The sequence below is a fragment of the Eschscholzia californica genome, unplaced genomic scaffold, assembly GCF_041429995.1.
Source record: "Eschscholzia californica isolate CP2 unplaced genomic scaffold, dmEscCali1.0.p SCAF_5, whole genome shotgun sequence".
Taxonomy (NCBI): domain Eukaryota; kingdom Viridiplantae; phylum Streptophyta; class Magnoliopsida; order Ranunculales; family Papaveraceae; genus Eschscholzia; species Eschscholzia californica.
The window spans coordinates 17,705,939-17,733,694 of NW_028238472.1; the positions used below are offsets into that span (position 1 = coordinate 17,705,939).

The 27,756-nt window shown below is 37.0% G+C and overlaps 2 protein-coding genes across 3 annotated transcripts; both read left to right on the forward strand.

Annotated features, from left to right (window-relative positions):
- Positions 1 to 955: 955 nt before the first annotated feature.
- Positions 956 to 6,729, forward strand: LOC147537574 (DNA ligase-like protein). The gene is made up of 12 exons (XM_086638734.1): positions 956 to 1,863; positions 1,927 to 1,981; positions 2,385 to 2,484; positions 2,571 to 2,688; positions 2,793 to 2,936; positions 3,327 to 3,377; positions 3,538 to 3,674; positions 4,390 to 4,960; positions 5,148 to 5,262; positions 5,349 to 5,398; positions 5,984 to 6,127; positions 6,258 to 6,729. The coding sequence occupies exons 1-12, from the start codon at positions 1,288 to 1,290 to the stop codon at positions 6,504 to 6,506; spliced, it is 2,310 nt and encodes a 769-aa protein (XP_086494860.1). The 5' UTR covers positions 956 to 1,287; the 3' UTR covers positions 6,507 to 6,729.
- Positions 6,730 to 10,610: 3,881 nt separating this feature from the next.
- LOC147537575 (splicing factor U2af large subunit B-like) lies at positions 10,611 to 17,461 on the forward strand. 2 transcript variants are annotated; one of them, XR_015224826.1, is made up of 14 exons: positions 10,649 to 10,931; positions 11,940 to 12,148; positions 12,592 to 12,714; positions 12,849 to 12,919; positions 13,541 to 13,611; positions 13,693 to 13,737; positions 13,838 to 13,897; positions 14,265 to 14,325; positions 14,409 to 14,521; positions 14,978 to 15,424; positions 15,985 to 16,069; positions 16,190 to 16,331; positions 16,668 to 16,735; positions 16,995 to 17,461. XR_015224826.1 is itself a non-coding variant. In XM_086638735.1 (13 exons), exons 1-13 carry the CDS (start codon positions 10,806 to 10,808, stop codon positions 17,130 to 17,132), a joined length of 1,674 nt encoding a protein of 557 aa, XP_086494861.1. In that variant the 5' UTR covers positions 10,611 to 10,805; the 3' UTR covers positions 17,133 to 17,461. The 2 variants fall into 2 exon arrangements, 1 of the variants encoding a protein (XP_086494861.1); XM_086638735.1 differs by lacking the exon at positions 15,985 to 16,069 and having other exon boundaries at positions 10,611 to 10,931.
- Positions 17,462 to 27,756: the final 10,295 nt, after the last annotated feature.

A 27,756-nucleotide genomic window follows, 5' to 3' on the forward strand; every position in this document is an offset into this window, starting at 1 on the left:
TGAGAGAGCATGCTCAATAGATTCTATACTAGTGCAGTTGGGGCAAGTATTATTATTGTCGATATATTTACCGATTCTTTCCCTAACTGGGAGAGCTTTGGTGCAGATTTTCCAGATGAACATTTTGATGCGCGGAACAGTCGGGAGAGACCAGGTGAAATTCCAGTTCTGGTTGTTAGAGTTGTGATTACTGTTATTATTGCTGAGGTGCTGGTACATTGAGGCAACCGTGAACTTACCCGATTTGGTGAACTTCCATTTGAGTTGGTCCTTACCTTCGCTATTCACCGGGATAATCTTTATCAGATTATGAATGTTAATGTCGAAATTAGCTCTGAGCACTTCATTATTCCAGGTGTTATTCGAGATAAGCTGAGATACTTTGGTAAGGTCGGATTGATTGCTGTTCGGAATAGTGCTAATGTCGTTATTTCAGGAATCCAATTGTCAGTCCAGATGTTAATGTCGTTACCCGATTGCACTTCCTAAGTTGATAGATCGTCAAGAAGGCTGTAGTGCTTTCTGATCGTCTTCCAATTCCAGGAATGATGAGCTTTAGCTGGGCCTGGGGTGTTGGAGTGCGGGAAGTACCTGGCTTTAAGGAGTTTGACCCGTATTGCTTCTGATTCCCATCAACACAGTTTTGAATGATTGAAAAGTTCGGGAATTCCAAAGCTTTTTCTCCCTCACTAAATTATTAAAACCAAAACCTAATGCAACGGTGCTACATGCTCGAACATGCCCCAAGTGCTCGCGTGATATACTTATCTACAACTCCTAAACGTGCCAAACCATTTTTACATGATTTTTGGGCCAAGTACCATTTTTCGACCTAATAACATCTATTATATAAAACAGAAGGAAAAACGATGACTGGGACAAACAGAAGGAAAATAAATTTTGTAAAATTTGATTGATACAAGTGTCCGTGCCCTAGGGCACGGGATATACCTAGTTAGAAAGATAGCGTAATGACAGTGCCAAACACAGCCTAAGCGATTTGATGTCAATTTCCCGACCTAGTTCGGTCTATAAATTACTCCAACTTCTCCCGCCCGATTTTAAATTATTGTGGAAATGGCGGGAAAGTGTCCTCCGCGCACAAAGTTTTGAAGCATTTTCGCGCCACTCTTTCTACTTTATTGTGTTTTTTTCTTACTATGTTAATCTTTTTCTTCCGTTTGCAAAACCAGGACTTTTCTTTTTTTCAGATCACGATTCAGCGTTCTAAGTCAGCAAAACCCTAATTTCTTCATTTTTCGTTTTCGTTTGGTGCGAAGAAATCAGATGGAGAGCGACGATGATTATCAGATTTTTTCACACACCGAAGAACCTTCATCCCCCGTTCATCATAGAAATCTAAAACGTTTGAAGAAATCAGTTTCAAGTAAATCTGTTAAATCGGAAACCCTAGATCAGAATCCGTCGAAGCAGATCTGTAGTCCTCCGCGAGGGACTGACAACGAAGAGTCACATGAAACCCTAGATAGGGAAAAGTCAATTGATTCGATTCAGCCTGGTTCTAGATCTAAGGGATTGGATCACGAGAGGCATTTAATTAATGCAGAAGAAGAGTTAATCATAGACAGAGATGATCTAGAAGATGAAAGAGCATTAAATGTGGATGAAGAGAGTCATTTTGGTGATGCAGATGCTTCGAGTGAGGGGTTTTCTGTTAGAAGTGACGATCTGATTAGTAAATTGAGAGAAGAATTAGAAAGTTCGGAAGTAGAGAAATCTGAAACCAAAAAGCAATTTAGAGAAGAAAACGAGGAGAAAAAGAGTAAGAAGAAGAAAACAAGAAAAGTTGGTGACAAAGAGAAATCTGAACCACCTGCTCGAACCAAAAGAAGGATTGAAAAGGTATTCGAATTAGGTCTGAATTTTGCTTTGTTAATTGGGTCTGAATTTTGGGTGGTTTTACAGGAAAGGAAGGTTATGCTCGAACAACTACATGCCGAATCTCAGAGACTATTACGAGGTATAAGCCATTCTCAAATTTATTTTTCGAATTAGGGTAACTTTGAATCCTTCACATTCTCAAATTTGTGTGGTTTCAAACTTTGACCAAATCTAGGCCGTTGTGAGATGAAAATCACAACCGCCACATCAGCTTGGAACTGTTTTTTGTCAAAATCTTTTGTGATTCTAGCATCTCTCTTACTAAAATATGGTTTTTGTGTACTTGGTTCTTTAGTGTAGTTGAATTACGTCACTAAAATTTTGTCGATGTCTCAAAAAAATTGAGTATGGTTGTCTGAGTTGTGTAATTCAGTAGTTCCGTAACAACTGAATTAGAAAACGAGTAGGAAGAAGCTGTGACTTTAATTCTTCTGTATGATTTACAAACCCTTGATCTTGGTTCACTTTTTTTTTTTGGTCAGAAAGTAGAGATGCAGAATTTAAGCCTGTTGTGCCTGTCCATAAGCCCATATCTTCTATTTTGGAGAAGATTAGGCAAAGGAAGCTAGAAGTAGCAAAAAGGTAAGAATTTAGTTTTTCTGTGTTCCCTATAGTGAAATGTTCTTAATTTGATATCTGATATCTGATATCTGGATTCATGTAAGCAGAGCTAACAGTTTCAACACTTATGTCGACTCCAATGAATCGAGGGATGAAACTGTGCTGGTGCATTCTCCAAAACATTGCAGAACTGACACGGAAGGAGAAGAAAAGCACCCAAAAGAGGTGGGTATCCTAGTTTACTAACAGCTGAGATTACCTCACTCTTATGTTAGGCTTGTTGTTACACGTAAAGTTTCTTCGCCATAAAACATTATTTGTACTTACAGGATGAAGATGGACCTGTTGTCTCTAAAGATGGTGATCATATAGATGCTTCTGATGTAAATACCTCCACGGATCTTCTATCTCCTTCAACCTTTCAAGAAAGTCCTGCTTCTCCAAGTCAAAGTGAAAATATCATCTCCAACATGGTGAGTATGTTCTTTCTCGTAACATAGAAGGTCCGAGTATCTTATAAGCCAAATGACAGACAATATTTAGTATTTTTAAGTAATGGTAGATAGTTGTATGCTAATTAATGTAGATTGAGAAATAAGAATGCCAAATTGCACAACCATATTTTTATAAATTTGGCAAACGTAAGATAGATGATTTTGGCAATAATAAGAGACTCATTATGGCTGCGGTCGTTTAATATGGTCTAGTTATGCATGCTTTGCGCAATCCTGTTTTTTTTTTTTAAATTGTCAACATGATTCAGCAGTGCATGACCTGAGATCCATGGCTATGATCCAGAAGCTATTTAGTGAAGACGTATCTTAAGAAGAATCATTTGAATAACTTTTTTGTATGTGATACAGGCCCAGGATGAGGATTCTAAAATTGCATCGGAGGTTTCACACAATGATGAGGTCTGTTTGCCATGCTAGTTATTTCTGGGTTGTTTAATTTTCCTGCAATATATTTGTTAAATCACGATTATGTGATAATCGGAGAACTACAATAAAAGTAAAGACACGATAATTTAACGTGGTTCGGTCGTAAGTGTTGGATTTTCATTTTCTGCTGCAGAGCCCTTTGTTTAATTCTCAACCAAGTGGTGAGGAAGGCGTGCAAGCAAAGGTTCAGACTGAGAGTCCTGTGGAAGAAGTTCTTGCACCATCAGCGCTTATTATGAAGTTGAAGCATGATGCTGCTCATCCTGATAGGTACGTTTTTTAATTTTATTTAGTCATCCCCGTCTGTTACAAAAGTAGTTCCTATGCTGGTAATATGTTCACAAGTTTTTTTAAAGCTATGGATGATTGTCATGGAAAGACTGCTGAGTTTAACTTATCTCATCTAATCCACAAAAAACTCATTTTGGCTTTAGGAACTTGTATTTATTCCATATATTTCTAAGTACTCGAAATACGATAAGTTAGGACCCACTATGATTACTTATACGGAGGGACAACATACTTACAGGCCCTTGACACCTTTCTGTCTATATTCTTAAGCAATCAATTTACTTGAAAGAGGTTTCAATAGTCTGTCTTTGATATAGGTTCTACTTTTTTGATAGTATACTAGTATAGTCTAAACCTTAGAGGCCCCTATTTTTTTACATTATTTTACCTTTATACTTCATCTTTGAAGGGGTTTATAGACACAACAGGTAGCAGCTCCGGAAACCACATGCACTCATGGTGCTCTACGATGTCCAGTATGGGATATGCTAGCTTATGCTTTCTTAGGTTCCCTATCTTTTAATGTTTCATTAGCTGTAATGCTGGGGGTTAGTGCTATTCCTATTGCCTCATAGAATTCTGACACGAGAAGACAGTGCCTTTTCGGCAACATTTCACCATTTTCTACACATTTGTGAATTTTAACTATCTATCTTCTTTTGGAGGTTTATGTATTTTTTTTATTTTCTTGTAGTTCTTCAGATGAAGAGGACAATGTTAAGAACGTTAAGCCTAACCCTAGTAAATTAGTTGACGAGGACCTATATCCTATAGGTGATCCTGTTAAAAATTTTGTTGACGATGAGGCTGAAGAAGAAGATGATAGCGACAATGATCTAATGAGGTTCAAAGATGATGAAGAGGACGAGGAAAACGATTCAAGTGAGGAATTGAAGGATCTAATAGTGACTGGATACAAAGAGAATCATATTGATCATGAAAAACGAGATCAACTTCATCAAATGTGGCTTCAACAACAAGATGCAGCTGAAACTGATAATGTTTTACAAAGACTAAAATTTGGTCCGAAACAAAGAGATCCGTCGATGCTTAAAGAAGATGAGGAGGATGTTGAACTTGATGATGACCCTTCGGATGAGGATGATGTTATAGATCATGTGTCCATGAAAAATATTGTGCGGACAAATACAAAGAAGATAAAGCAAATGATCCCACAGATGTTTACTGATAAAGATGATACCTTTTTATCTGATGAAGAGGAAACGGAGCAGAAGCTAGTTCGTCATCGCCTTCTCGAGAAAGCTGTAAGTTTTCTATTCAATTAGGATTTTTCAAAACTTCATTTTCGAAACATCATCTTTGTTTTCTGTATTTGTTTATACTTTATTGTTATTCGGTCCATCTAATTAGTATCTGAGTCCTCAGTCATCCATCCATCCCCTGATTTTCCTTCCATTTCTTCATGTAACACAAAATTGATACGTGAAACAGGAAGAAGATGCGTCATTCCTCTCACCAGCAAATGATGAAAGCTCTAGAGAAGTATTTGGTCTCATTAGAAAGCTCAATGTTGCACCTGACACCAAGAAGAAACCAAAATCATCATGTAGAATCCTTTCTTTTAAAGTTGTCATCTCCAATGAAAATTTCCACTTCTTATTAGCTTATGTTTCTTTTACCAAACTTTTGCAGCTATCTTTGACATGCTGATCAATGGAGGAAACAGCAACAGCTCTTCCCGGGTAAACCAATTAATCACTTAATTAATAGTTAGCATACTATTATTGGTTAACAGATAAATGGTAAAATCGGGATGAGGCCATACCCAATTACTCTCTTATCCTAGTTTTATTAGGTTCTATTACTATCTCTTACTTTTGAATCAACCATTTTTGTATTATACACCAAAAATAATGTTACTGTGGTCTACACATAAGATGAGCATACGGAATCCCACATTATAGTATTATACCCACTAAAGTAACTACGTGACTGCAAAAAAAAGGAGTACCCGTGTAAAATTGGTATTATCCTTCATTTATTCAGTCAGTTTACGTGATGGGTTTGGAATACGTCATTGTTCTTCAGTTCAGTTTCATATTTCTAATGAGCCAATGACCCTAACAAGTTTTAGAGAACGGGTTTTCTAGTTTCCTACTCAAAATGTGTCACTTCACTGAATTTTCATGTTTCTGTGAAGTGATGAAACAATAGACTTAAAATGTATTGTCCTGTTTATTAGTACGTAAAATTTATATTTTCTGGAAGCTGAACACTTGTATTAGCATATTATATAAACCTAATATTTAATTTGGTTTGTACTGCAGTCTTCTTTCTTGGGTAGGGCGACGAGCAATTCTCTACCTACGTCAAATAAGCATGCCTCTAGTAACGTCCGCTCCTTCATCTTTGGACGAGATGATAGCAATAGCAGAAGTGGGATCTCAATGTCAGATGTTTCTCGTGACGTGGTAACCAACTAACCGTTATATCATCCACCTTAGATTGTAACTGATATAAATCTTAGATGAACTTGTTAACCTCCAGTTTTCTTGAATGTATCATATTATAAATTGAGTTCTTTTTTAATGTGATTTATAGGATGCGAAAGAACACAAGGCAACAAGGACTCCATCGGCTAAATTCAGCAACACTCAGTCCAAATGCAGTACTACCCAAAGCAGAGTAGAAACTCAAACAAGTGGAAGTAGTTCTCTCTTCGAGATCTTGAAACGAACATCTTCTTTGAATGCTGACACCCATACCAGAAAAAGAGTCTGTGAAACTGAAACTGTTATTCAGTTTGAAGCATTTACATCTAGAAAGAAACCAATGGTAAGAAGAAACTAGTGAAAGGGATGCATAAAACTTTTCATTTACATCAAATAATTTCTATAAAATAAGCCCCTTTTGTTCCATGCCCAGCCTTTTGAGACCCTTAAATCAATTTCCTCTTGTAAAGCTTTGTTTTATAGATGAATACTAAAGGACTAGTCTGATCCAAGTGTTTTTCTTAATTTTGTGTTTGGGTTGACTAATAGAAGTAGAGGCATCTTCTCTATTGCACTCTTCATTATTTGTGTGGTTTTTGTTTTTCTCTCGGTCTTTCGACTCATCCAAATCTGAATTGTCTGACCCAAGTGGGTCCAAAATCAACCACTCAGATGAGTTAAACATTACTAGTTAGAGACATCTATCAAATTCGGTTTGATTTGGTAAAAAAGAAAAACACTCTACCCTACCCTAATATGTTTTATTCTAGATACATGAATTTGTCAAAGTGATGTTCTTTTGTCAGGCATTCAAACATGAATTCGTATGAATCAAGTAAGAGCACCTGAAAATGTAGAAGAGTAATTACAAGTGTCTTTCAAAAAGTTTGGGCAGACATCCTAAAAATGATCTAAGTACGGATCTAGCTAGCTTGGTTAGGGAGTTAGCAACTAAAAGAAAGACGAAGTATTTTTTTTTAATTAATCAACAGGCTTAAGGGAACCTGAACCCAAAGAATAAACATGAAGCAAAAACAAAGCACAACTACATCAAAACTTTAAGCAACAAACAGAAACTAAACAACACTAGCCCTTTTCCCTAACTCTTGAACACCATCCATATCATCTGAAATAAGCTTCCTCAAGTCCCCATTCATATCCTCTCCCTACAACACCTCAGACTTCTTCATAGGCCTAGACTAAGCTAAAAAATCTACCACCATATTGACCTCTCTAAACACATGCTTCAGAGAGCATTCAAGCAGCTCATCCATAAGCCCCTTCACAACCTGGAGCAGAAACAATGATTCCCAAGGAGGCTTAACATCACTATGTAGCAGAAGATCACAAACATCTTTTTGGTCGTAGAGGACCTATGCATAATCACCCAAGCAATGAAACAATGTCTACGCATGTTGTGCCCAAACCACACCAACATATGCAAATGAACAATGTCATTAACATGCCTAATAGCCTCATAGGTACTCTTCATGTTGTACACACCTTTGACCTCAACAATCCACACCTTAGTGTCCTCATTGGCCACATCAATACCAACATCACCAGTACCATCAAATATATGACCTAGAGCAAGCTCCAAACTTGGAGGCAAGTGCCACTAACCATTAGAAATGCAACTGCTGAGAAGAGCATCTCTATGAAGAATAACATGATTACAAAAGAAATCAGACCAAAATTCAACCAAAAGTCTCATAGAGTGTCAATTATCCAACCACAAATTAATATGATTGCCTTTGCCAACTATAAACTTAGCAAACTTCAACTTCAACCATCTAAAGTTCAAAATTTGCCTCAAACTCCATGAAGGTGATCTTGGCATCTTAAGAAGCCAGAAACACTTGTCCAAATTCAGATTCTTGGAGACCCAAGCAACTCAGATAGTGTCTTTCCACACAAAAATGTCCCAAATGTGCCTCAAGTTAGCTCGCACATTTGCTTTAACCAAATTTCCGACATTCAAGCCTCCCTCTTCTTTTGGGTGATATATTATGAACCACTTCACAACATCCCTCTTCTTACCAAACTCAGGCCCATTCCATAAGAATTTCTGAAATATCTTATTCAGCTCCTAAATAACCCTTTTAGGCAACACAAACACAGAGAACCCAAAAAATAACAATGTCATTTAACACGCCATTCACAAGAGTAAGCCTACCAGCAAATGACAGGAATCTGATCTTCCAAGACTTAACTCTAACCAATACTCTATCAATCATCATAGGTAAGCTTTTTAGATAACAATGGGAGGCCCAAGTACCTCACTCGCAACTACTCCATATTAAATCCTAGGCAACCTTTAGTACTCTCAAGAGCAACATGCCCACACCTATAACAAAGAAAGAGCTCTTCCCTCTATTGATCTTCAGACCAATCAACAAGGCAAACTCATCAAGAACTTCAACAAGAGCCCTAGCTGAACCCTCATCACCATTCATAAACACAACGAGATCATCTTCAAAGCAAAAAATGAGAGTAAGACCAAGTACGAGAGGACAATAAATGCTGCTTGATAATAAGATAAAATGCGAAAAGAGGACCAATGGGATGAAGATGATTACGCTCATATAAGTCTAACAACAACAATTGCATTAAGAAATGATATCCCTTAAGCTATCGATCACTCTATCGATCATTGATCTGTGTCCATCGTGTCGTTGCAATGTTGTCAAAGCCTTTGCTCCCTTCACACTTCCATTGTTGGAGATGATGGCTTGTCTTGCAATGAAGTGCCAAGCATGAATAGAGAAGGAAGCATCGAAATTGAGTTCAATAAAGCCACCACGTAGAGGAAGCGATTCTCGGATAGTGGGAGGCGTAGATAGTGGCAGAGAGGTAGAAGGAATAGAGAGTTGGGTCTGATACTTCTTAATTAGAGCACTTGTGGTAGTTGTCTTTCCAACAGAACCACATGATCACTGGCAAGGAGTATAAGTGAGTTTGAGACAAATGCATATCTTTCCGTATCATGTAGTAAAAGAAGCTGGAAGCCTAAGTAGTGCACCTGAAAGACCAATGCAAACGTGTTGAAAGTAAGGGCATGGGTGAACCAAACTTTCATACTCAGTTGGTCATGAGACCACTCCCAAATTTGGAAGTCACTAGATGGATACTTGGTAGGACTGGAAATCCATCATTTTCATATTTTCGTTCGTGTTATTAAGGGTATAAATAAGAACTTAGTTAGTCTGTAATGATCTTTAGGATAGTTTGGATGATATTTGGGGTTTATGAATTATGAGTGTGTACGTTAAGCTCAATTTTATGACAATTGTGGGCATATTTTGAGTAGGAATGTGCTCTTGTAAAACCTAGTTGGGCATTTGCACGCAATCTGATTTTGACTTATGTACATTAATTTGCGGAAAGTGTAAAAGGCGCTTCCTAAAAAAATTAAAGCCGGGGTACTTTAACACTCTCGAATAACGTCAACACTTGGTTGCTCAAGTGGTTGATAGTCTTGACATAAACTCCCTAATCCTGGAAGTCTCAGGTTCGATTTGAAGATTAGGTAGAATTCATGATTATTGAATTTGGATTATTATTAAAAATATAAATAATATGGAGTATTAAGTTTGTCCATTTCTCAAGCAAAGAAAAGAGTTATTTCTTTTTCGGCCCCTACTTTGTGACCAACTTCCTTGTCGGCCTCTTATTTTTGTAAATTCAAATTTGACCCCCTTCTTTTAACTCCGCCAGTTAATTAATCAAGATGACATAACTACCCTTCTTATAAATATATTTTCATAATAAAATTAATTAAAACACTTGAAGCCACCTCATTTCCACCTCATATCTCTCTCCACCTCACATCTCTCTCAATCACACATCTCTCTCAACCACACATCTCTCTCAACCATACATCTCCCTCCACCTCACATCTCTCTCAACAACACATCTCCCTCCACGCCAACTCTCTCTTCTGCGACAAAAGGTCATCGATCGAAAATTTTTCTGATCGTCGACCTTCAACACAAAAAATCCTCTCTCTCTCAAAAACTCCGACGAGGGGGGTTCCCTTCGTCGGATGTCTGTTGAACCAGACCTTCGAAGGTCTGTTAAACCAGACCTCCGACGAAGGGAAACCCCTTCGTCGAAGTTTCTAAAGAGAGAGAGAAATGAGCAAATTTTTAATTATGTTGAAAGTCGCCCGCCAGAAAGTTGAGGTGGAGGGAGATGTGTTGTTGAGAGAGATGTGAGGTGGAGGGACATGTGAGATGAAGGTGAGGTGGGTGAGATGAGGTGGCTTCAAGTTCTTTTAATTAATTTTATTTTGAAAATATATTTATAAGAAGAGTAGTTATGGTATCTTGATTCAAGTTAATTGACGGAGTTAAAAAAAGAGAGCTAAATTTGAATTTACGAAAAATTGGGGGCGAAAAAGGAAGCTGCTCACAAAGTAGGGGGCCAAAAAGGAAATAACTCAAAAGAAAAAGCACTCTTGAACAACGAACACGATTGCGGCCTGTGGTCGGCCCATTTTCTCGGGCCCGTTTGACATCGTTGCCCCCAGTATTTATCTACGGTATGTCTTCTACTATATTAATGACTGGGAATTTCTTTCGTAAGCCCTAAAACTGCTGTATCACCTCGATTTTTCAAGACTGAGAGAAGAGAGAGAGAGAGAGAGAGAGAGAAGATGACGGATTACGGTGGAAGTTTTGAAGGTAATGGCGTAGAAGGATATGATCACAGTTCTTCGCCTCAAACTAAAGGTGGAAATCATGGTGGCGGAGAAGCCGACTTCACTGATTCCAAATCTCACGTAACTAATCTTTATTTCTCTATTTCTTTCTTATTCTTGTTATTCAAATAATTCGAATAAAAGATTAGCGATTAGTTACAGGAAGAAACGATTTTTCAGTAGTTTGATTGAGTCATCCCATGGTTCATTGTAGTCGATTGATTGAAACTTTTGTGTGTTCACCTTAGAAAAATTGAATTTGTTGTAGACAGGAGAATAGTAACCCTAGTTTGAAGTTTTTCGACTAATTACGTCGCGAAATCAGACACTGGTATTTTTTTCGGCAAGGGTAAATTCTTGCTGTGTTACACAATTTTTGTTTTTCATGTGTTCTTTGTACGTATATTAAAAATTATTGAAAACCTTGGATATTTTGAGATTATAATGATATAAACTGTTTTTTAAGACATGCTGTTTGTTTTTCCCCAAAGTCTGAACTAATTTATGTGTATTTTACATGTATACTTATATATTCTTCGCTAATAAATTCGGACCTACTATTCTTTATCAAATTCAGACTTGCTTTATAAGCTGACAATATATGTATTACATACAAATACTTGTTTCAAGATCGTAAGATAAAAGCATGCAAAATAACTGAAATTACACATATTACAAATTCGGATTTCAGATTTGGGAAAAAACAAACGACAACCAACACATTAAATTTAGAAAAAAACATAAATAAGGAGTAAAAAATTTTGGGAATATGTGGAAAAAGGGGTCATTTCGTTTTGTGACGTGTTGCGTGCGCCAGACAAGCAACGACCTACTTTTGCCACGGGTTGATGACTTTCTGCCATATCACACTCACACCACATGTTTATACACATGGTGAAGCTATATCAACGTGTTAGGTGGTACCTGTTCCTGTGCCTACATGGCCTTATACGAAACTCTTAGACTAAGCACTGGATATCTCGTCGTCGTTGTTGTTTTTTATGATGAGTATTGATGACACATTGCATTAGCACCTCTTTCATTATTATGATTTACACATTGATCCACTAATTTTTCTACATCATTCAGCGTGGTTCTCGTGAAAGAGGCTCCTCAAAAAGCATAGAAAGAGAGAAAGATAAGGGGAGGGATAAAGACAAGGATAAGGATAGAGAAAGGGAGCGGGATAGAGATGGTGAACGCTCTCATAGAGACAACCATAGAGATCGAACTGAGAGAAGGGACCGTAGACGAGACAGAGACGTTGATGATCATCACCGAAGTAGAGACTATGACAGGTAAAAATTAGACTCAATTCTACTGTCGCGTCTATAATGTATGACTTAGCTGTACTACATTTTCTAAGAGATGTGTTTCCCTCGAGTAGCGCCTTAAGGCGATTTGGTTTGTTTTGACCTTGAGGTGTAAACATCGACAGAGAAAACACAATGTAAATGCATTTATTAAGTTTATGCAACGTAAAAAGTAACAACATCTATATATGCATCCCCATCGAAATTTTTTCTGTTTGCATGGTTTATGTATTTTCAATCTTTTCACCACTGCCCCGACCATCTTGTAACTATTTTTCGATTTTACTATTGGTCGGCTGTTTGGTGTTTTAGCGTCTACTTCAATTTCTTTCCCAGAATAGTAACTTAAGACGGAAGAATTTTCAAAGGTTGACCCTGATTAGTGCTAATTTAAGCAAATGATATTTTTTAACCATTGATATTTTCAGGCGTAGTAGAGATTATGATAGAGACAGAGATACAGAGAGGCGACATAGGCGTAGGTCTCGATCTCGCTCAAGGGGTAAATCCGACCATAGATCAAGATCTCGTTCTCGGTCACGGTCTAAAAGGTAATTTTTCCTAATACATACAAGTAATTCTTTTAAATTATAGTTTTAACAGGTGATGTCACTTAAAAATGTCATATTTTGCCTATGTATTATATCCTGTCTCAAATGATGGTATGATCTCTATTATTTTGCAGTAAAAGGGTAAGTGGGTTTGACATGGCACCTCCTGGATCTGCAATGTTAGCTGGTGCTGCAGCAACCGCAGGTAGATACTCTTCTTTGATATGCATATCTTTTTTTTTGTTAATACTATTTCCCCCTCTTGTGCTTATGCTTAGCTTGGAAAGTTCGTATCGGGTTGCATGGTAAGCCATACTAGTTTGTTCTTTCAGTATAAGCATTAACCTCTGCACTGCCTATATGAGTATATCTATTCTTTAATATTATTACTTAGCCAATTAATTCCGAGACTGAGAGCCTTTTTGGTTGTTCTTGTTTTTGGTGGTTGTTTCTTTGTTTTGTGTCTGTATGTTGTTGTAAGAAGGCAATATTGGGCTACTTATCCCACTGAGCTGCCAATGGGTGTGAGCAGACTACTGTAGCTTTTATGTACAAGAAGGGACCGGTGCACCGGTTTGATGGATCTTGTTCGTCTTCAACCTACAACTATTGTCTTCTTTTGGTAGTTTTACAGATATTTCTTCTAGTACTTGAAAAATGACGTATTCCTTTGATCTATTTAAGATTTATTCTCAGAGGCTAGGAAATGCTTAATCAATGATTTAATGTCAATCAAGGTAGTGCCTTCTTTTGATAATAAATAATCATGATAGTAGGATGATGGCATGATTTTTGTGTTTATAAGTTAACTAACTAAATTCTGCAGGTCAAATGATGGGGACTCCTCCAGCTATTCCTGGAATGTTTCCGAACATGTTCTCGTTAGCGCCTGGACAGGTATGTCATCTATTTGCTTTCTCTTGCATTTGTGAAGTCTTTGATATATTTGAATATGATTTTTATCCTTGGCATTCACAGTTTGGGAACCTTCCTGTAATGCCAGTTCAGGCTATGACTCAACAGGTTTGTCAAATTCAGCTGATTTCTAGTACCCTAAACTTTCTACCTAATTTTGAGATGTTAGTTTTAACCTCTGACGTGCCTTTTGTTTTGGTACTTTTAGGCTACGCGACATGCTAGGCGGGTTTATGTTGGTGGCCTTTCTCCTGCAGCCAATGAACAGGTTATAACTCTTGACTGTCAATCTATGTTTTTTTTGAAAGGCAAATGGGTAAGAATTCATGTCTCTAACCCGAGACATAGATGGTGATAACCAACTTGGTTAGTTGGTTACCACCCCGGCAAAGGATTGTTCACACTTCCAATCTATGTTATTATTGTTGTATTGATTTACTTTCGTGAGGTAATAAGTGTCTCTTGATACTTAGCATTTCTTCTGGCATATGTAGTTGGTGTTGTTTACTCGTTTCGTTTCCTATCAATGTTCTTTTGCATCTCATGTTAATGGTTCCACGTCATTCCGTAAAGAGTTTTCTTGGATTTATAATGTCTTATGACTGATACATCATTTGTTGTGCCGTTCACTGCAGTCAGTAGCAACCTACTTCAGCCAGGTTATGTCAGCAATTGGAGGAAACACCGCCGGCCCAGGTCAGTTAAAGTTCACACTTGTGTTTTAATGTTACAAAAACAATCCATCTGCTTACTGAATTTGAATGTTCACATTTTTGCAGGTGATGCCGTCGTTAATGTATACATAAACCACGAAAAGAAGTTTGCTTTTGTGGAGATGAGATCTGTAGAGGAAGCCAGTAATGCAATGGCTTTGGATGGTATCATTTTTGAGGTTTGTTGTACATGCTTGACTTTCTGTATATAATTATAATGGGGAGTGTTTGGCACTCCTGTTCTTCGAGAAAAGATCTGCTCTGCCATCTTTGAGAAAGGCCTGAGCAGTGGCGTGTGATACTGTCACGCTTAAGGTAGCTAGTCTTTCTTATAGGAGCGATTGATTTGTCAGTTATAACAGAGAAATGTTTGTATTTCTGGAGAAAAACAACTGAACAACGATGTATCCCTTGTAAGTTGGGAAAGGTTAAAGGTTTGCTAGTTCTCAGCGACACAAATATAGAGGCCTAAAATTCGAAATAACTATGATTGTGAAGTACTAATTTTTTTCTTTATCTGCTCAAATTATCTAATAATGTTTTTCATTCCAATTTTTTTTTTTTTTTTTTTGCATATGTTGAGTTTTCTATATTCATATCATTACTACATCTCTTAATCCTTGAATTTTAATCAGGGAGCACCTGTTAAGGTTAGGAGGCCTAGTGATTACAACCCTTCTCTTGCTGCAGCACTTGGACCAAGTCAACCCAATCCGAATCTGAATCTTGCAGCTGTGGGGCTAACACCAGGTTCTGCTGCTGGTCTTGAGGGACCTGATCGGATCTTTGTGGGTGGAGTTCCATACTACTTCACGGAAGTTCAAATAAGGGAGCTCTTAGAATCTTTCGGGCCTCTTAAAGGTTTTGATCTAGTCAAGGATAGAGAAACAGGGAACTCCAAGGGCTATGCCTTTTGTGTTTACCAGGACATATCGGTTACAGACATTGCGTGTGCAGCTCTAAATGGAATTAAAATGGGAGATAAAACGTTAACTGTTAGGCGAGCTAACCAGGGGACAATTCAACCTAAACCAGAACAGGAGAATATATTGTTACAGGCACAACAACAGGTGGCATTGCAGGTATGAAACAATTTTCATTAGGTAGTTGTGGTGAATAAACTTGGTAGTACGGTTACAATTCATGTTCTTCATCCTAGATTCTTGAATTGAAAGAAAACACTTACCTAATTCAAGTTCCCAATAAAACATTAACTAAAGTACCCTTTCAGCTTTATTGAATTAACAGATGTTCTACTGCTCTTTCAATAGAAGCACCAGTGCTTTTATATATTTACTCATGTAGTTCTTAGTTATCTGGAAGTTATAAGCAGTTGGAACCTCACATCATATTGTCGAAGGGTTTTGTGATTTTGTCAGAGAGATGGTATCCCACCCTTTCCAAAAATCCAACTGATTCATCATTTTTACAACCTAGGGAAGAGAGTAGTTTTCTTAATGACCTCTTTTCTCCAATTCTAGCCAGGGCTATAGCTTTCACTAACACAAGCGAACATTTTTGGTTATGAGTGGAAATATATTGTGGAGGCACTACATATGCGCAAACACATTAAAATACTACATGGGTATTTTTGTTTAGCAGCTATTTGATCACCCACTTGTCTTTTTCCTGTCCATGCTAGTTTCAGATCGGCCACTCTTTGCCCATGGTACCCTTGTCAGTGATGCCCAACGTGGATTTGATTTATTAGCTTCTCTCTTTCATGGGTCAGATTAACCCGTCTTCTTTTTTTATTCAAAGAGTAAAGCTGAATTTACCACTTACTGGTGAAAGTTTAATTGTCAATAGCTTCTCATTTTGCATTTGTGGTTATTATTGTTTTGCAGAGGCTTGTCTTACAAGCTAGTGCTCTACCTATCGCCACGAAGGTAGTGTGCTTAAGTCAGGTTGTTGGTGCAGATGAACTCAAAGATGATGAAGAGTATGAAGACATAATTGAAGACATGAGAGGGGAAGGTGAAAGATTCGGTAAATACTTGAAATGCCTAATATAATTACTCCCCTCTGCTTCATAACGTGTTCTCTCTTCTCCATTGTCTTATTATTTCCTTCATTAATTTACTTCACCATTCTTACTACTGTTAATACAACACACTTAGGTTGCGTTAGCTTATATGATTGCAAATATTTCTTAAGTTCAAAAGAAGTTTGTTTGCAATTTCTTAGCTTCTCGTCTTACTATGCCACATCTTGATCTAGCTTGAGTTTCGCTCCAAGATTTATCTAACTTTTTTATACATCTTGATCTAAAGCAACCCTTTTTCCACCTTACCAAATTTATTTGACATTAAGAACTTTTTGTAGGTTCATTGGTGAGTGTTGTGATTCCTCGTCCAATGCCCAATGGAGAACCAACTCCAGGAGTTGGCAAGGTTAGTTCGATCTGCACTCTTCCCTTTCTTGATTTTTCCACATAATTAAATATACTTTTACCTTTGCCACGTTTGAAGTTACTCTTTTTGTTATGCTTGAGACGGTTCGAGTAACTAAGGTTATATCTTTATTCTCCTATTCAACTGAGAATTCTACCTCCAACGAGTCTGAAAACCAACTTAACTGCATAATTGCTTGCTTCATGGTTGAACTACTCAAAGGTCGGGGTATTAAATTCATAAACCATCTATTATGCAGGTGTTTTTGGAGTACGCCGATACGGATGGTGCTTCAAAGGCTCGGGCGGGAATGAATGGACGAAAATTTGGCGGGAATGAAGTGGAGGCAGTCTATTACCCAGAAGACAAATTCTCGCAAGGCGAGTACGATGGCTAGCTTCAGTTTATCTCTTCTCGATATGTTATGAACTCATCAGCCATGATCGGACCCCTTTTACCTTTCCTTTAATTTCCTTTTAATGTACATTAGGGTTTGGTGAGAACGGAAAATTGCTTTAGATTTGTAGTAAGTGTATGAATTGAGTTAATCTAGCTTGGAAAATGGCTAGTTATGTCAAGTTTAAGTAGAACTAACAAAAGATGGGTCTGATTTCATTCCTTCTCTTTTGTCTTTAAAAATTTGGAATTATATACTAGTGCATCTCCTATGAGAGAAACTCTTGAGATTATGTCTTTTAAGTTTCAATTGAGGTTCTTCTTTCTAAATGACCAGTATTGATATTTCTAACATAATTCTGTTTAATACACATTTTTTACCCCACCACCAGTTCTCTACTCCACCTGGTTTACCCACCACCATTGTCATCATCATCCTCCTACGTTATCGGCACCAACACGACGACCTAATTCTCACAACCATTTCCCAAGCAAATCTATTAAAACCTATTGATTCATCACTCAGGAAACTCATCCCTTCTTTTACAGCTCGTCATATTATTGATTTGATTACCAAAAAATTTCTATTTTGACCCACCTTCAATACTCTCTTTCTTCAAGTGGATATCCTCTCAAAAATGTTTTCATCACACCATTGCTTCATACTACACCATGCCTAATTTTCTCTGTAACCACAAATGGGTTTTGATGAATGCATATAAAGATTGTGGGTTTGTTTTAGGTAAGTTAAACCAAATGGTTTTCCAATTCTTGTGTGTACTTGCTGAATATATTGATGAAGTCAAGTTCACCTTTTAATAGTTTGGGAATTTTATTTGGAGATCTTGGATTTCCACCAAATGTTATGCTTCCAATATTTTGATGCATCAATTTTGTAGAGAAACAAATACTCAACCATCTCCATCCTTTCCAGAGAGTGAAACGAAGAAGATGAAAAATCTCAGCAACAGAGTACGAGAAATGTCAACCCTAATTGCAGCAGGATAATTCATGATTTCCTAAATGATTCTGTACTCTAGGAATTGTTATATTCCCCTTCAACGAAAAAAAAAAAAAGGAATTGTATATTCCTCCTTTTTCTTTGAAACAACAAGTTGTAGACCCTATTCTGTGCAATAGTGGGACATACATGTCACCCATGTCACCGTCGAATGAGAAGCAAAATATCCAGGCGATCTCTAATGGAAATCCTGTGAGAGCATCTATAATGTAAAACTCAAAAGAAACTCTAAAAATCTTATGTGTCGAGTTTCAAAAGTCAATCTCTAATTTTTCTCTTTCCTATTTGGCAAGATTGAGATCCCTTTTTGAAAGACTTCTCCAATGCAACACTCTAAAACTCAAAAAAATGCTTACGCGGCATTACCTTTTTTAATTTAAAAATTCTAAAAATTCCAATAATTTCAACGAATATGTTCCCTGCCAAAACCAATTTTAGTTTCGTTTTGGTTGACAATTGTGGAGGGAGACTGTATAAAGAGTTCAATTAAATTTGTTTAGAAACTTGTAGCAAGTGGATCACTCGAGTTTTTTCAAAATTTTGCTCATGATTTTGTTTACAATTCATTAATGGATCCTTTCAAGTCACTGTTCTTGTTAATTTATTGAGTTAATTCCTATATGGCCCCCTACTTTGTGACCAGCTTCCTTTATGGCCCCCTTTTTTTCGTAAATTCAAATATGACCCCCTATTTTCAAGTAAATGTCATTAATACCCTTCTTAATTTTAAATTTAAAACATTTAAAACACATTATTTCCACCTCACCCCTCTCTCTCTCTCCACCTCATCTCTCTCTACAACTCACCCATCTCTCTCTACAACTCACCCATCTCTCTCTCTCCAACTCACCTCTTTCTCTTCCAACTCACCTCTTTCTCTTCCAACTCACCTCTCTCTCTTCCAACTCACCTCTCTCTCTCTCTCCAGCTCACCTTCATCTTCCCCGATTAAGGTCGCCGGCCGGAAAATTTTCCGGCCGGCGACCTCCAAAAAGAAAAAAAAGAAAAATTTCCTCTCATCTCTCTCTCTCTCTAAAAACTCCGGCGAAGGGGGTTTCCCTTCGCCGGAGCCATGAACAGACCAGATCGGTCTGTTCACGATCAGACCAGATCGGTCTGTTCACGGCTCCGGCGAAGGGAAACCCCCTTCGCCGGAGTTTTTAGAGTGAGAGAGAGATGAGAGGAAATTTTTTTTTATTTTTTTCTTTTTGAGGTCGCCGGCAGGAAAATTTTCCGGCCGGCGACCTTAATCGGGGAAGATGAAGGTGAGTTGGAGAGAGAGAGAGAGGTGAGTTGGAAGAGAGAGAGGTGAGTTGGAAGAGAGAGAGGTGAGTTGGAAAGATAGAGAGGTGAATTGGAGAGAGAGATGGGTGAGTTGTAGAGAGAGATGAGGTGGAGAGAGAGAGAGAGAGAGAGAGAGGGGTGAGGTGGAAATAATGTTTTTTAAATGTTTTAAATTTAAAATTAAGAAGGGTAGTAATGACATTTACTTGAAAATAGGGGGTCATATTTGAATTTACGAAAAAAAGGGGGCCATAAAGGAAGCTGGTCACAAAGTAGGGGGCCATATAGGAATTAACTCTAATTTATTCATACTCTATGTAATTCATTAATAAGATAGGTCTTTGCTTTTTGAATTTAGAGAGAGAACTTGTAAAAACAAATAGAGATTTTCAACAAAAAAGAAGAAGATATCTAATGTAACTCTGAATTCAAAAACGGAACTCTACCTAATATAGTTTTTGTTTTAAGTTCTTCTGCACACCTTCTACCATTCATTAGTATCCTTTTACAATCATTAGGGTTATTAGATTTAGGGGACTGGACGGAGAAGATAGAGAGATAAGAAACCAGCCATGCAGAATTCGAAATTACCAACAGGTAGGGAGAGAAACTACGGAGAGAATTTTTGTTGTTGAAAGAACTACGGAGAGGGAGAGAAAACCTAGTGTTGATAGGGCTGCAGTGAATCTGGGTCCATTATTGTTTTATTGAATCTGGGTCCATTATTATTTTATTTAGGTTTCAATTTTTCTATTGATGACTTGGCACTTAGATATCTCAAGAGGACACTCCACAAATAGAGTGTCCTCCTGAGATATCTCTATTCCAACCTCGACACGTCACTTTTGAGATTTTAATTGAGTTTTGCATTTAAAAGAAGTGGCACTCCGAGTTTCTGAAATTGAATTTTGCATTGGAGTTTCTTTTAACTCAAACAAAGCCCTATAACAACAAATAGAAACAAAAAAAAATTCAATCTCAGTCGACTAATTTTGTAGAACTTTTTATTCCTTGTAGATTTTTCTTTATTCTCCAAAGCTTCGACCATAAATAAATACTAATAGACCAGGTTTGTTAGTCACACCCAGGGGGTTAAACAGAAATTAACCCATGTTTCTGTTATAATTTCATCCAAGTAGGACGGTAAGAGTTCCCATATTGTCGGTTAGAGAAGAGAGGTACAATACATAATAAAATTTCCTATACATTCCTTCCAAAACTTAAACTACTTTACTGAAATTTATGTACTACACATTTCGAAATAAGCTAATACTTCGATCTTCATTATCTTAGAATCGAAAATTTATAATAGGTATCTATTACAAAACCTTCAGATATTTTCAAGAAAAGAAACCCAAATTTGTTCAAGAAAAAAAACCAGATTGTGTTCAGGAAATAATTCATGTTATTTTGATGATGAATCATTCATATTTTTTCTTAAAACTCTATTAATCTTTGTTTGATTGATTTATAGATAAAAGTGTAGAGAGAGAACAAATAAAATTTCTGTAAATTTTAGAGAGAGATATGATGAAGAAACTATAGAGAAAAATAAGGAAAAATGAAGGTTTGGTTGTCAATGTACAGTGCAAGGGTAAAGGAGGAAGAAAAAGCAAATAAAAATAAAATGTACTGCTGGAAAGGAAAATTGTCAGAAAATAGTACACTAACCGATTCTTTGGACCTGCGCCTAATTTCCTGTTCACGATGGGCGGAATCTCATTAACCTATGACTTTATTAGGTCTCCAACCAATTTCCTTCTTATAGCCCTCGTTCTTGCTGGGAGGTCACATTGAGGTATATCAATATATGGCTGCCGCTTTGGGGGATAAAGAAAAATCTCCAAGGAAAACATGAATGCTTCTTCCAAATCGATTGCAGAACTTATCAGTGTAAGGATATTACTACATGACAGTCAGGCTTATCTTATATTAAGCTCAATTCAAAACCCTCAGGCACGCAATATCGAAGAAATTGAAGCCAAATCAGGGCACGCAGTAGTGAAGAAAGTGAAGCCAAATCAATCCTTGATAACTTCAAATGGTCTATAAACAATAATGAGGAACTTGCGGTCTCCTACCAATTTTCCTTGATTTTTTGAGGGACAATATACGAAAACGTTACCAAGAGAATTATAAATAGATAAACTTATGATTTTAATATTAATTGATGCATCCGAAACTGCCTACAAAAAAACACAAAAAATACAATAGGACATATCAATTGAACTTGCAAGGAATTAGGTCTAGCACCCAGATCTCTAAGTCAAAGAATCGAACGAGTTAGAGCGTCGAGCAGAGATAGTGGTTTACTTTTGGATTTGATTTTGTATATTTCTTTCGGTTGATTCAGACGACTCATCAAACAGATTTTGAGAAAACACACATTTTCACTGGTCACATGGAAAAGATCGGATATGGTTTGGTTATCGTTTCGTATCCGACAATTTAGTTCTTTATCAAATTAATAAGTGCCTATAGTTTCTTCCTGGTTGGTTGTGGGAGGAAAAAGAAAGAAAAAAATTAGGAGTCATAAGATAACTAATGAAGGTAGTCATAGGAAATGACTACTTATCACAAAAGATTTCATAATAGTTAGAAAAACCTACACCTTTTACTATTAACTAAGAGTTGTCAAAATATTATTGGTAAAGATGCATAGAGTTAAAGATAATATGAGTAATTAGCAATCAGGTCATTTTTATTTATTTTTCTTTCCTAAATAACCCTCACCCACAAAACTCCCCCCTATTTCTCTAAAAAAACCCATTTAGAGTTTTTCCCCCCTTTTCTTCACCGCGTTTCTTCTTCTTCTCTGTTCTTCTTTAACTTCAATCAACAAAAACATTCTAAACCTAATATTGATTAAATCAACATCTTCGAAATCATTGATACAAGTTATAAATCATGATTCGTCTCCATGCTTCTTCTTCTCCTTCCATGCTTCTTTTTCCTTCTTCATCTGAGTTTTGATCACCATCATCATCACCAGCTTTGTGAGATTTTTGTTGCCATCATCTTCTTCGTCAACGTGATGTTCAAATGTTTTTCACAAGATGCATCAACAGTGATGAAAGGCAAGTTGATTTCATCAGGAAAGTGTAAGATAGTTCAGTGATACTAAAAACCAAAACCCTAATTTGAATCAAATAGAAATATGGTTAGTGGTTTCCTTTCAAGTCCCTGAAACTTCCGAGAATCTCATTATAGGCGACAATAAAGTAGTTCCAACTCAGAAGATGCTTAAAAATTCACTTGCAAATCATTAATAATAGATTATGTGTGAATTTAGTATTATCTAACACCCATGTGATCAATTTTTACGCTCGAATTGGTGATATGGAATCTGCTCAAAAGGTGTTCGATAAAGTGTCTAAAAAAATTCAGCTACAAGGAATTGAATCATGTCTGGAGATATAGAACCTTCTTAAAAAGCGTACGATAAACCGTGAATGAAATTCTGGTTTAACTCTAAAAAAAACCAAATCCCTTTCTTGCTTACACGTCAACACTCAATGGCCACCACTTAAACCCCATTTTATCATGTTTTCCCAATTAATTTGAAAGACAATAGAACCTTGAAAATTGAAGTGGGTTTTTAACCGTGAAGGGTTTTTGAGTTTCTTCCGTCAGATTTCTTCGCGAGTTTTGGTCGGAATTCGACGAAACCTCTTTTAGGTAATCATATACGACTCATTTTATATATTTAGCAGTTTAGAATTTTCTATTTCATCCAAATTGGATGGTTTTATGATAGTTATTTCGAATAATATATAGTTGTGTCAACTTTTCATTGGGTTCGTAATTTGGAGCTATTTAGATGGGTATTATTCAATTTCTTGGAATGATTTATCTTGAGGAACATGTTTAGGATATTATGGACTATTTCGGGGTGTCCCTATATAGACGGGGTGCTGCTTAATTATTTTATTGCTTGAATGTCATATTTGGATTAATTTTGGAATGAATTGGAACATAAAAGGTTACCCGAACTTTGTCATATTTCACATAAACGAACAATTTGAGTTATAAGATTCGTAAAATTGGGTTCATTCTATTATTTGACAGTTCTAAATTTATAGTATTGGGTTCGTTATATAATTTGTTAGCTTATGAAGACTCTGAAATATAAAATATGTTGTGATGCTTTGTCTTCCACAACTATAAGTTATAACATCTACACTAAATAATCAGTAACCTATATCTTAAAGCCATATTCATGTGTATGCATTTAACCCCTGGTGAAAATGTCCATGAATGTATTTCACTTTGTAGAGTCTATAAAAGGGGTTCTAACCCAATGTAATGGACACAACAATTTAGTAGCATATTTCACTACAATCTTTATGTAGATTATATGGTGTTCTTAGTCTATATTAGTTTTTTCTCTTCTCTAATCTATCTAATTTCCTTAGTTTTCACAACAATTTGGTAATATGCTTACAAATACTTTTAATTCCTATAGTATACATATGTATAATTCTCTTTCTTACACTTGCTGGAGTTCTGCCCTCCTTTTAGAGCCAATTGTTGATGTCGAAATTTGGCCTTCCGTCAAATCAACAAAAAACTGGGATTTGATGCATGACAACGTCCGTTATGATAGAGTATTCTGTCTGGTTTGAATGAGATGCTCTCTGCTTCTGCTCCTTACTCCTGCTTCTCTTTCCGTGGTCCTTACTCCTTAAAAACTTGGGAAAAACCTGCAAAAGATTTGGAAACCGCTCCGACGCTCAAGACAGTCAGATTGCTATTTGCAGTAAAAGATTGAACATTGGTTAACCATTTGGGGGTGAGTATGAGTTACTTAGTGAAAAGTGCTCGTGTCTTGTGGAAGACGACCCTTTTAGAAGCTGAATTAGACCGACTGTGATTAGACGGTGTAGATGAGGCGGTTGTGATCCACCGTTTGAGGAAGTTTTCCATTGTTCGTGGTTAGGATTTTCCTTATAGATTATCTCATATCTAGGATAAATAGAAGTTCTTAAGTTCAAGGATACTTCGTAGATATCCTGTCGAGGTGACAAATCTTCTAGAAGATGTTTCCTCCTCTGAGACTCTTGAAGTCCAAGCTTGCTTAAACACTTAAGATATTTGACCGACTGAGATCTTTTAGGGAGATTTCAAGATTGAGTCGGTAAGCCTGCGACGTACTTCTGCCTCCCCAGTTAAGGGCGTGAGGTATCGACTTAGCTACATGGACCCCCTCATTCTTTTAGAGATTCCAGGGCTGATCTAATCGTGTCATAGACGAAACAAGACAGATACCTCTTAGCTGATCCTGGCCGACCTCCCAGTTCTAGGCGTAGGTGGCAGAGCGTTCAAGGTCCAACAATCCTGCTGCCTTAAGCCGGGTTGACCCGTTAGACTTTTGGTATATTCTTGATTTCTTGACGTTAGTCAACGTCTGAACATCTTGTTTATCATCACTCACAACAGTAGTTCTTTTTCGATCTTTTAACAAAAACGTTGCAAACAAAAAATGATGAGAGAAAAACACGAAAGCAAGATAAAAAAAATGTACTTTTTGTTATCTTTGAAAAAGACAATACTTTGTAACCTTTGAAACTTCGTTAAGAAATTATATAGTGTAGAAGTAAAACCAAGAAACTTCATAAGAACATTGATCCTCATAAAATAATGAAACACCAAGAATAACATCATTAATGGAGCTTCAAATAACTAGATGTAAAATTTGTATATGTATCTCTCTAAAATACTATGCAAACATCATAAAACCAAACTTGAAGCTTATTTCAACCTCCATTAAAGAAGATAAAAGATGATAATGGAAGATAGGGTTACATTCCAAATGCCCCCTAGTTTATGACTAGCTTCCCGCGTAGCCCCCCACTCTATAAAAAATACCCAGATGGCTCCTTTTTTCCTTTACCATTAAATGTCCGTTAACTCTCTCTCCTCCATCTCATCACCTCTCTTTGCCAAGTCATCTCTCTCGCCACTTCATCATCGTCTCCGATATAGTCGTCGGTCGGTCAAAATTTTCGACGATCTTCATACTTAATCTTTTTTTTCTTTCTCTCTCTCTCTCCACCTCACTCCTCTCTTCTCCGGCGAAGGTCGTCGACCGAAAATTTTCTCTCCCCTCTCTCTCTCCCTCTCTAAACACTCCGGCGAAGGGGTTTCCCTTCGGCGGAGGTCCGGTTCACCAAATCTGGTTCGACAGACATCCGGCCAAGGGAAACCCCTTCGCCGGAGTGTTTAGAGAGAGATAAAATATTTTTTTTAATGTTTGAAGGGCGTCGGAGAAGAGAGAGGCGGAGAGAAAAAAAATTAGGTATAAAGGACACCAGAAATTTTGACCGACCGACGATCTTACCGGAGAAGATGATGAGGTGGCGAGAGAGATGATGTGGTAGAGAGAGGTGATGAGATGGAGGAGAGAAAGTTAACGAACATTTAACGATGACCATCTGGATATCTTCTTATAAAATAGGAGGCTACGCGGGAAGCTGGTCATAAAGTAGGGGGACATTTGGAAAATATCCCTAAAAGATAAAAGATGATGATGGAAGATAAAAGTTACATTGAAAAAAAGTAAAAGAGAGAAGATGAAGATGTACCTTGAAGGAGAAACAACTCCGGCGAGGTTTTCCAACGGGATTGAGGTCAGGTCAACAAGGTTAGAGAGGGAAGATAAAAATCCCAAAACTAGAGAAGATGATGTTTTTCTCTCTCTCTCTCTCTCTCTTTCCCAATCGAAATACAAATGAAGATAAAAATTCAAGAATTTCGTCTGTTTGTTTAGAAAGAGAAAGTGAGGGAGAAATGGGTTTGAGAGACAAAAAAGTGAATATGAGAGAGAAAGATAACTGGTTATATAAACTAGAAACATCATCGTCAAATAAATGCAAAACAATAGAATGGGAGATGGACATGAAAATACTTCTCGACGAACATAAACTTTATTTGTCATCTATATAGAAATCAATGTAAATTAACAGTTAATACATGGGAGTGTCTTAGGCGTCTACAAAAACGGTTGTAGGCACCTCCCCTCTATAGGCGCTTCCGAAAGGCCTCAAAAGGTGTCTATTTCTCCACCCTCAACCCGCCATCTTTGAGATCTAAGTTAAGTTTTATTTAGAGAGAATTATTCATAAATAACTCCAGAAAACCCATATAACACTAAGGGTTTCTACGATTGAGTTTTGAATGGGAGATGCTATAAATTTGTCACAAGTGCTATTAGAATCATTGGTTCATTGTGAATCCCACATCGCTTCGAAGAACATCTAAAATAAGTGCAAGGCCCCTGAGAGCTCATATTTTAAACAAAATTACACACCAGTTGGACATGCTTGTGAGAGCTCAAGTTTTAAATAAAATTATATACAAGTCGGCTTAGGAGTAGGTGTTAAAAGCGAATTCCTTCCGAGGTGTTAAAAAGTGGAAGCTATACAAATTCCTTTCTAAATAGATTAGTATCCAGGGCATATCAAAATAGGTTTAAGAAAACCATAGTTTGGTAGCCTGTTCAAAGATATTGATGGAGCTGCATCAAAATAGGTTTAAAAAAACTAAGCTAAATCTATCTGCAAAATGTAATTAAACATAAACAAATCTTTAGGTAAAAGCTTATTTCGATAATATGTGAATTTATACTAAAATAAACAATTTCTTTTCGATAAAATAGGCTAAATAATTCCTTCAAATCCAAAAAGTTTCAATAATATCTTTAGCAAAAAACAAATTTCAAACAGGGAAATGATAGAGTGCCCAGCAATTTTGCCCATTAAAATGCCCAACTTTCCTTATTTAGAAATAAAAGCGGTCCCCACCGTAGTCAAACTTTGAAAAATTCTTGTCTTTTAGTGATTCCACATCAGCTGGGCAATTTAATGGGCTAAAAACTGGGCACTCTAGCATCTCCCTTTCAAACATTACCTAAAGATAAAAGATGAATTTAAGGTGATGGCATATTGAACAGGCATGATTATATCTACTAGGGGTTTCAAGTTATCTGACCCATGAGTTCGTCGTCTTATTACCAGGGTTTCTTACAACATTTCGCGGGGGACCACTTCAGCGTAGATTTTTCATGATCTTCACTTTACGGATTCCCCAAAATCGTTCCTGCTCCTTAACAATATCTGGATGGTCTTTTATAAATGCTAAATCTGTAGGCTCTATAAACTTCCAATCATTAAGGTCAGGTCTGTATCTAGCCAGTTGACGTAGCACATGCATACCATAATCACTAAAAAGTTGTGAATGATCGTCTAGTGTTCTCTGGGGTATTACAGGGTTCTCGCTAAATAAGAGAAGAGCGTAGTCTCTAGCTAAACATGTAACACCA